The sequence below is a fragment of the Leopardus geoffroyi genome, chromosome C3 (genome assembly GCF_018350155.1).
Source record: "Leopardus geoffroyi isolate Oge1 chromosome C3, O.geoffroyi_Oge1_pat1.0, whole genome shotgun sequence".
In the NCBI taxonomy this organism is placed as follows: Eukaryota; Metazoa; Chordata; class Mammalia; order Carnivora; family Felidae; genus Leopardus; species Leopardus geoffroyi.
Window position 1 is genome coordinate 21259860 of NC_059338.1, and position 10107 is coordinate 21269966.

Below are 10107 nucleotides of genomic sequence, written 5' to 3' on the forward strand. Positions count from 1 at the left end.
ATTTGGAAGAGCGCAAAGGGACCACCAAGGAACACAATGAATGAATACACCCCCACAAAAGGAGGAGTACCATGTAATCATGCCACAGGATCCAGGATGCAATTCTCCCAGGGAAAAGACTACAGAGGCAACATTCCCCCCATGAGGCCACCCCCATCCTTAACACAATGCATCCTCCAAAGAAGCTTTTCATTCTACCCTTCTACCTTAACAGGAGACATGATAACCTAGGAGAAGCACCAAATAGTGGGTGCTACGAAAGCAGCAACAAGTTGGCAACGAGTCACCTAGAAAAAACTAGTCCTGCTGAAAACTTTTGCTGAAGGCCAGCCCCTTTGCACGACTTCACTCAGGCCATTCCCCACACTGTTTTAACTTCCTTAGAAAGGAACGTTGGTATAATGACTTCCACCTGAAAGATATGAAGCCTAGGCACAAGAAAGCTAAGCAATTTGCCTGAGATCATAACCAAAATAGTGCCAGGTCCTGGCAACTAAATGTAAGCATCCAGTTATGGAAAAACCCTCCAATCATCCTGCTCTCCTAAAAATAATCTATGCAAAGAAAAGCAAAATTATTTTATCTTTTGAAGCCGAGAATGTTTTGAGGTCTACTGCCATTAGCTCAGCATTTAAGACTTCAATATTTAAAAGATAACAATTGTGTCAAGGCCTACTGGTATCTCTTTGAAAGCATTGTTCTTCCAATTAATTTTGTTAAGATTTGAGAATTTTTGTTTCAAAAATGTGTTTTGGTAGAGAAAATCCACAAGGTTTTAGTTTCTTACAAAGTAGTCCATGGATCAAAGACCTTTGAAAGCCAACATCTAACCTTGATTAATACTTCTACATGCGGATAGTCAGTAAACTGGAAATACCAATGCAAAGAGGTTATTTATTAGATGAAAAGCAGCCCTTCCCCCCCACCCTTCTCTCTCTCTCTCTCTCTCTCTCTCTCTCTCTCTCTCTCTCTCTGTCACACACACACACACACACACACACACACACACACACAAAGACAGACTCTAGGTGATTGGTATCATGTACAGACCTTTGAAATCTATTATGAACCAAACATCCCCAAATTTCAAAAAAGTAGTCAATGGGGACACTTGACACTAATGATTTGACAAAATTCTGTGTGCAGAAATTAAAATCCCGAGCAGAAGAAATGCCAGGAAATAAATTTTTAGCTTTAACTCTGCACTTTATAGATGATATAGTACCTATGTAACTTATTTTATAAGAAGGTATTTATAATCACCTCTCTCCCTTGAGATTCCGTGTAGCCCATCATTACAGAAGGGAGCAATCCCCTAGAAATAATCCCCTAATGTAGACTTCATACAATTGGTCCTTTAACCTATAGGCCTAATAACTACACAAACCTGTTAGAGATATTTCGATACATTTCAGAATTTTTATTTTGGGGGACAAAACAATAACATCGTGATGCTCCTGATGCTGGTTTTCACAGAGAATCTAGTTGCTTTAGTAAGACAGGGTTTTCAAACTTATTAGGCCCCACCTGCTTTTGAAATATGACATACTCCATCCCATGGATGAATTGAAGGCAGAACCATGGAAGGGCACTATCTGGAATTATCAACTCAAAGATTGGTGAAACTACTAACTCCTCTATGACACATTCAAGTATTAGGCTCAACTCTGATTCACTCATGACAAAAACACTAACTTTCACTCTTACCAGCTTCTGGGTATGCAAATTACATTCTAAGAAAGACATTAATCATGATTTTTAAATCTCAGAGCATATTAGGGGTGAAGAAAAGTACAGAATCTTGTCGGGTTGTGTGTTCATTCCGTTAAAAGACTGTTTTACCAACTAAAGTTAAATGAAACCCTGCTCTTCTGAAAGAAAGAAAAGTAAGGAAAGGAGAGTGGGGGTTGGGGGGAGGCAGGTATCACACTTCCTCAAAAACTGGCAACAATTACAGTGCTAAGACTTTTCATTTTTTCCAATTACTCATCACACCCTTTGCCACATAGCATTTAATTTATAAGTGTTTTTTTCCCTTTCTTTTAAACTTACCACCGATTTACGATTTTGTGAGGTAAGCAACAGGTTTACACCTTTTACAAATTTAATAATTAAGATATCTTGTTGACTGAAAAAAAACAAACATGGAGTAATACACAGAACTATTCTTCTGTGGTTTTTTAAAGCATTTCTCTTATTTCTTAAATTTCTAAAGCCTAAGTATGAAAGTGTTTATGTATAAATGTTTATTTTAGCTAATAATAATTAACAATTCTTATTATTAATAGCATGCAGTGGTGGGGAGGGGGCAGAATTGTAGCAGGGGAGACTCTTGCTTTCCAAATTCCACTTTTGATATCGCTAGAAACTTGTGTTTTTTTGTTTGCCTTCTTCTGTAATTTTTTTTTTAATACAAAAAGTTCTAAAACCACACTGAGAACCTCTACCACTAATGTGTTCAGAGAACCTCTCCAGTAGAGGGCATGGTAGATTCAACATTGAAAATGTATATTCTCAAGCAAAACAAACAGTGGTTTTGCTGTGCAGTCTTTACAACCTATTGCATTGTTTCTCTCTCCACCACAGAATGGAAAATATGTGTCATCTTAATATTGAGCAATCCCCTTTACCTAAATGCCACTTGCAACAACAACAAAAAAAAAAAAAAAAAACAAAGGGAAGTCATCAAACATTGTAGCTTTTGTTTGGCTACAATGTCTGCTGCCTTTATAAAAGACATTAACATGGCAGCTTTTTGACTGAAGAGTTTCTCAGCCTGCAGTAGGTATTGCCTTAACTCTTAAAATTACCTAGACATACAGAAATGATAAATCAATATGCATTCGGATTTATCAATTGACCTCATAATTCTCAGGAAAAAAATAACTTGCTGCTACTTAGCATCAGTTGTCAATCTGAAATGGTTTATGAAAAAAGTGAATACCAGAAACATCTAGAATAGTCTACATTTAGACCAATTGCTTACATGGATACATATATATGCACTTTTGTGAATATACTGAGATGATTTAACTTCCCTGGCTTGGAGATCTCTGGAAAAGTTTAAATGGAAAACTGTTTACTTTCCTTATTTATTATCCAGAGAGAAATTATTAAGTATCTGTCATGAGCTCGAGACGTTACAAATCTCTGGGACATTATTTTGATACTTTAATAGTAATTACAAGTTTATAACCTAATTAACTCTGAGTTAATCCTTCAATGATTTTTCTACCTTGAACGGCTATGCTTCTAGATATTTCCTTTTTCACACAGATGCAAATTAATAATACCAAATTTGTGTACTTTAGAATTTACAAAGGCCCATCACAAGAGTCAGGTAACATCTAAAGAGATTGGCAAGAAAGATACATTACTCTTAACACAAATGAGAAACTGGGGCTCAAGGAGGTGTGATGAGACAGTCCCAACAGTTACTTAGCATTTATTGGTTAAGCTGAGACTCTAATTAGGTCTCCAGACACAAGTCCAGCTCTGTCTCCTTGCTGCCTCTTTGTCAGAACTCCTGGCCATTCCACTATGAATGAATTCTACCATCCAAGGTTCTAAGTGAATAATGTATTAAGGTTCAGAGTGGCAAGAAAAAGCCAATGCCTATTTATTACACGTATTTAATAAATAAGCATTGAACCATCAGAAAGTGAAAATAGATGGAAATAGATGGAAAGTTCTTTTAGAGATAAGGAGTGCATGCATGAAAAACATAACGTTCTTACATTTCACAAACCTGCTTTAAAGTATTTATTACTAAAATCTAAATGATTTTCGTTTCCATAATCAAGTACCTAGCTGTTCTCTTTGGTAATCATTGCAGATTTTACCCTACAAGCCAAACTTGTTGTTCCAACTTCTGGCAACTCACATTCAGAAGTTTAGACTAGTTCCAATTTTCTTTTAGCAGTGCTAACGCAAAGTATGGAGAATATCTGTAGCCTAATCAATACATTGCTGTTAATCTTATTATCTACTTAGATGCTTAATTGGGGGAACCATTTGAATATTCCATTGCACAATGCTAATGTTACCTGAAGTCAAATAATTTTGTTGAGGTTATCTATTTGTCCTTCCCAATCAAAACATTTAAAGCCGGCTACGGTAGAGGTGTTTTTTGAAGAAGTAACAAATTAAACTTATTAAACTACTAACGTCTCCTCCTCCTCCTCTCTACCCCACCCCCCCCGCACCTTGCAAGTTATTAAGTGTTCTGGTAAATTCTAAGCAACCAAGAATGACTCATGAGGAAATCCTGCATCCTTGCACTCTGAAAGTACAACGATTCTGGCGCATTACAGCTGCGAGGTCTTGGTGTTTCCCCCTATCGCATCATAAAGCGATCTGTGATTTCTGCTCTGGAAGAAGCAGCCAAGGACTCCGGAGAAATAGCTGGCAACCCCATGGACAGATACGATCCCAATCACGTTATCTTTTGGTGATCAAAAGTGCACACCCAGTTTAAAAAAAAAAAAAAAAAAACTGTCGTCTGAGAAAGTCACTTTCTCCTGTTCCTTCCCTGTTTTGTTGTTCATTGCCAAAAGTGTTCAAGACGCCCCGGCAAGCTGCAGAGTAGGTCACACCACCTGCCCCTCAAATCGTCACTGTTCCTCCATCGTTTCCTCCCCCCAAACTAAACGGAGTCGCAGACAGGAATAGGTGAGGGTCTCCCACGGCCTCAGTTTACAAACCAAGAGATGAGGCGAAAACAACCTTAATACGAAATAAGGCAATTGCACTCTGGTTCGCAACAAGCAGCTTTCCCTGCCAGCCAGGGAATCCTCGCTCCCGAACGCGGCCAGGAGCAGGCTGGAGGGGGGGGAGGGGGTGGAGAAGACGGCGAGCGCCCCCGCCGGGCCCGCAGCCAACTTTGGCTCCCTGCCGTCGCCGGGGGCCGCCACCGCAAGACGAAGGTCGCTGCGAAAGGTCTTTGATCCCACACCAAACCCCGCAAGCCGCCGCGTCTGGCCCGAGTGCGCACGAAGCCAGGGCCGTAGACGTCAGCAGGCCTCGCTTCGAGACCCGTCGCGGGCCACCGGGCCTGCCACAGGCCGGGACTGCCCCCGCCCCCTGCCCGTCTGCAACCGGCCAATCGGTGCCCGCTGAAGGCGGGACCGGAGGCGTGAGGCCCCGCCCCCTCGCCTCACCCCCTATAACCGCGGCGGCGCGCGCCCGCCCGTACACAGCGGCGGCCCCAGCCGGAGGAGGAGAATGCAAAGTGCCATGTTCCTGGCTGTCCAGCACGACTGCGGATCCATGGACAAGAGCGCAGGCAACAGCCCCAAGAGCGAGGAGAAGAGGGGGAAAATGAAGCGGACCCTGTGAGTACGGCTTTCTTCTCTCTCCCACCACCCGCTGCGGACCTAGCACTGCGGGTCTGCTGCAAACGCGACACATTCGGGCTCGGTTTTGGCATAGGAAACTATGAAACCTTTGCCTCTGCAGGAAAAAATATATTTTTTTTCCATATATATGTATGGGAAAGGTCAATTCGTTAAGTAAGGTTAAATCTGTGTGTTATGTGCCGATTTTGTGACGTGAGCGAAGGACTCTCGGGTAGTTTAGCAACTGAAAAAAATATTCTTGATACGGAGACAGTGGTAGATGCGCCTAAGAAATTGCGAGCTGGCTTTTTGTCCCCTGAATTTAAAATAACATCAGACAATCCTGCAGCTGAAGCGCATCCCCAGCATTGGTACCTTGCGTTGTATGTTTTGATCAGCTTGTGGGATGGAGATATTTCGGCTGGTTCTGAATATTTTCGTTTTAAAATCGTTTTTGTTTTTTAAAATTAAACGGCATATCATTCAGGAACGTCGGTGGAGCATGCATCATCTGCTTAAAATGAGTGCTGTGGTGGGAGTAGGGGGCTCAGTTTCTCTCTCTTTGTCTCACTCTCTCTCTCTCTCTCTCACACACACACACACACACACACACACACACACACACACACACACACCCCTCACTGCGTCTAGTGTGGTCCAGGGCCTCTTGCTCCAAGGGTAGGAGGGAAATGAGTACCCGCTGGCTCCAGGCAGTTTCATCAAGTGTGAAATGTCTCAGAATTGTAATTAAGGCTGCAGAAAAACTACTGCCTTTTGTGGGCCAGAAATAGCGTCTGCCATTTGAAGTCTGCAAACTAAATTCATTTAAATACCCTAGTAATTTTTGGTAGTTTTATCCTCACTTATAAAAGTAGTATTTATGTTCAAATGCATGAATGAAAGTAATTGTGTTCAGTGCATAGGTGCTAGGTTTAAATGTTAAATGAGTAAGACCGACTTGAAGAGGTCTTATTTTGTCTTATTCAGTTGGTCGCTACTGAGTGACTTTATTTGGTAAAAATGCCTTCAGCTGCAGGAGCAATTTCAAATGTTAGGTTTGTTTGTTTGTTTGTTTTTTTAAGATTAAAAGATTGGAAGACCCGTTTGAGCTACTTCTTGCAAAATTCATCCTCTCCTGGGAAGCCCAAAAATGGCAAGAAAAGCAAACAGCAAACCTTCATCAAGTAAGTTGAAAGTCTTATACTTGCCAATGTGAATAGCGAGCTGCTGAACTGGACAGGGGAAGTGTGACGTGCACAAGCTGATGCAAACCTTCTTTTGCAGGCCTTCCCCTGAGGAAGCACAACTGTGGTCGGAAGCATTTGATGAGCTGCTAGCCAGTAAATGTAAGTTAACCTGTTGAATTTGATCTACTTCAAGTATCACAAGAGCCTAGAAAGGTGCTCACATGACAGAAGAGCAGATTGCCCAAGGGGAATTCAACGTTACAATCACTAGTACTATAAGGCCTATCCTTCTCCTTCATTTCTATTTAACCATGAGCAAGTGTGGTTTATTCACTTTACATAAATCAGCCTAGATTGTACTGGCAGTGGCTCTTCCTTAAGGTTGAATCAGCGTTTCCATTGCATGCAATGTTACCAGGAGGTTTAGTTCCCAGAGAATTTATGGCTCCCCTATAAATATTTACATTAACAGCAAAGTTATTTATATTCTTGTAGCAGTGTGCCAACTTAAGCATTTTGCCTACTAGAAATTTAGCTTTTAAAGATCTAAATTCTGAGGATTAGAGGCTGGAATGAAATCTAGAAAATTGCTATCATCCAGAAATAATAAAATATGGGCGGGGCGGGGGGAATGGTAGTTCTGGGAAACAAAATATAAGAGATTAATTGGTCACTCAACTCACATTCTGTGTGCTTTCTTCTCTGCCCCCCCTCCCCCAGATGGTCTTGCTGCATTCAGGGCTTTTTTAAAATCTGAATTTTGTGAAGAAAATATTGAATTCTGGCTGGCCTGTGAAGACTTCAAAAAAACCAAGTCACCCCAAAAGCTGTCCTCAAAAGCAAGAAAAATATATACTGATTTCATAGAAAAAGAAGCTCCAAAAGAGGTAAAGGGGAAAAAAGTTCTTCATTTCAGAGTATTTTGAACATTCTTAGTACCAAAACAGAAGACATAAAATTTAATTAAGGGGTGGGGGGAGTAAAAATGTTTTTCACTTAATTCTTGTTTTCAGTTAGGTGAATTTAATTTCTTCAATGACTTGGCTAGTGAGGCTAATCACACATTATAGCTTTTCCTTTTTGTTTTCAAATATTAAATCGGTATCAATCTATAACTCTGAATATGGATTAAACCACTTTTTTTTTTTATTTCAGATAAACATAGACTTTCAAACCAAAACTCTGATTGCCCAAAATATACAAGAGGCTACAAGTGGCTGCTTTACAACTGCCCAGAAAAGGGTCTACAGCTTGATGGAGAACAACTCTTATCCTCGTTTCTTGGAGTCGGAATTCTACCAGGACTTGTGTAAAAAGCCACAGATCACCACAGAGTCCCATGCTACATGAGCTGAAAAAGGGAGCCCAAAAGTGGAGGACGTTTCATTTTTTTCCTAAGGGGACAGGCTGTGACCTGCCAAAAAGACTGACCTTGAATTTAGCCTGGGTGTTCAGGAAACATCACTCAGAACTATTGATTCAGAGTTAGATAGTGAATCAGGAAGCTGGTAACTGTCTAGGAGAAGCTTGTATTCTGGCGGCTTCCATAGCCATGTCAGGAACACAGGGAGAAAGTGGTCTAAATGTGGTGTGTCTCACACTGGAAAGAGAGGAATGTGAAGCTAAAAGTTCTCATAAAAGGTATGATACGATACTGTTGGTCCAAGAGCATTTAAAATCAATAGATCTGGGATTATGTGGCCTTAGCTAGCTGGCTGTATATCTTTCCCTAAATCAGTCCATGTTACCACATAGTGGTTTTAGTTTTAGTTATTTACGAGTAAGTAATATTAAAATGTTTACTGTGTGCAAGGGTGTTGAAGTTCTTATGACTACAGATCATCAGTACTGTTATATAACACTAAAACTGAAATGGTCTATGTTTGAATTGTTAAATGGTGTGTGTAATAGAATGAGTGTTGCTGTGTAGAAAACTACATTGTCCATTTTGAGTGCCAAAAATTGTCCTGAAGGCAGCTAAACTTTGACGTGGTCTTTGAATACTTTTAATAAATTAATTTTGATAATTAATGTCATTGAATATTTGGCTCAGATGTAAGAGTTTTGTTTTTTGTTTTTTGTTTTTGTGGTTGGGGGGTTGGTTAAATTGGAAAAATGGCAGATACAAGGGACACTTCTTTCCAGTAAAGAGAGAGAGAGATCATAGGTGATGTGCCTGTTCAATGAGAATTGACAGTGCTCAGAAATGAGAAGTGGTAGGAGTATGTCTTCCCTGCAATTGTCTCTTTTTTTAAACCTAGTAAGCAGTATGTGGACCAAGAAAAGTCAGACCACCTCCTTAGAACCACCCTGGGATCAAAATTCCTAATATAATCTTGTAAAAAAAAAAAATCAAGCTTCTTGCTAACAAAAGGCATGACCTTAAAGCCCTTCATGGGTATCTAGTAAAAGCCAGCTAAGTATCAAAAGTGAAATAATGTAGTGGACACAAAACACCAGAATTATTCACATAACTCAGCTTCTCAAGTGAAAAAAAGAATCCAAAGAAGGTGAATATAGGCCTGCCTTTTTTATTTCCCTTGGTTCTGAGTGCCCCCCACAGGGTACTGGCGTGAACTTCCAAGATGCATGCCTGCAATTGCTCACTTCCATGATTGATACAAAATCAAGACCTTCCTGGGGCGCCTGGGTGGCGCAGTCGGTTAAGCATCCAACTTCAGCCAGGTCACGATCTCATGGTCCGTGAGTTCGAGCCCCACGTCGGGCTCTGGGCTGATGGCTCAGAGCCTGGAGCCTGTTTCCGATTCTGTGTCTCCCTCTCTCTCTGCCCCTCCCCCGTTCATGCTCTGTCTCTCTCTGTCCCAAAAATAAATAAACGTTGAAAAAAAAAAAAAATTCAAAATCAAGACCTTCCTGATTCACCTGACTTCATCTGGCCAGTAAAGAATCTGGTTAGGTTACTTTGTCAATGATGAAGGCAAGCATACTTTTGTTTCTTAAACTTAATCAAATGGTTATTTAAAAAAGGAATACACTTCTGTAGGCTTCTCTTCCAACCTCCTTGATCACAGCCTTAATTCTGGAAAGGTGCGAGAGCCCTCATCTTAGATTTGCAAAACCTGAGCTGAAGTAATAATTTCTCATAGCTTCATGACCCTGGGAGTCCTCATCTTCCCTGGTTCCTCAATTTATACCTTCCTGTCTTTCCCACTGCCTGTGAGGTAGTAAGGGGCTTTAGAAATTGTAAAGTACCTATAAAAGCATTCTGATTTGCCAAAAGAAAAATTGACATGCCCCCCCCCCCCCATAGTTTAAATATGGTTTTCATGGTGTTTGCACTGATTTTCATTTTAGCCAAAGTTTCTGGTACCAGCAGGCATTAGCTCCATGAAAGACTACCTCGTCCACTCCTTCGTCACCAGCAGCCCGGATAACACATAATAGGTGCTCTGTAAATAGTTGTTGAATAAATGAATGTGAAGGGTCATTGAAAGAGACATTTCTTAAGCAAATAAATATGTCATATCTGCACAAGCCTTTATTTGGAAAGGTTTTGGCCAACAGAGAAACTCAGCAGTCATGCCATATATTCAACTTGTCACCAAGTCCTATTTATTTTACCT

At 40.7% G+C, this 10107-nt stretch overlaps 1 protein-coding gene across 1 annotated transcript; it reads left to right on the plus strand.

Moving 5' to 3' along the window:
- The first annotated feature begins 5173 nt into the window (after window positions 1-5173).
- Window positions 5174-8564, plus strand: RGS2 (regulator of G protein signaling 2). Its single transcript, XM_045456129.1, has 5 exons — window positions 5174-5333; window positions 6419-6520; window positions 6621-6682; window positions 7244-7410; window positions 7679-8564. Exons 1-5 carry the CDS (start codon window positions 5224-5226, stop codon window positions 7871-7873), a joined length of 636 nt encoding a protein of 211 aa, XP_045312085.1. The 5' UTR covers window positions 5174-5223; the 3' UTR covers window positions 7874-8564.
- Window positions 8565-10107: the final 1543 nt, after the last annotated feature.

Excerpts from the sequence above, each read along its gene's own strand:
- RGS2 (XM_045456129.1), top strand. The coding sequence starts at position 5,224 with ATGCAAAGTGCCATGTTCCTGGCTGTCCAGCACGACTGCGGATCCATG. Across the intron at positions 5,334-6,418 it reads GGGAAAATGAAGCGGACCCT|ATTAAAAGATTGGAAGACCC; the intron begins GTGAGTACGGCT and ends TGTTTTTTTAAG. Across the intron at positions 6,683-7,243 it reads TGAGCTGCTAGCCAGTAAAT|ATGGTCTTGCTGCATTCAGG; the intron begins GTAAGTTAACCT and ends CCCCTCCCCCAG.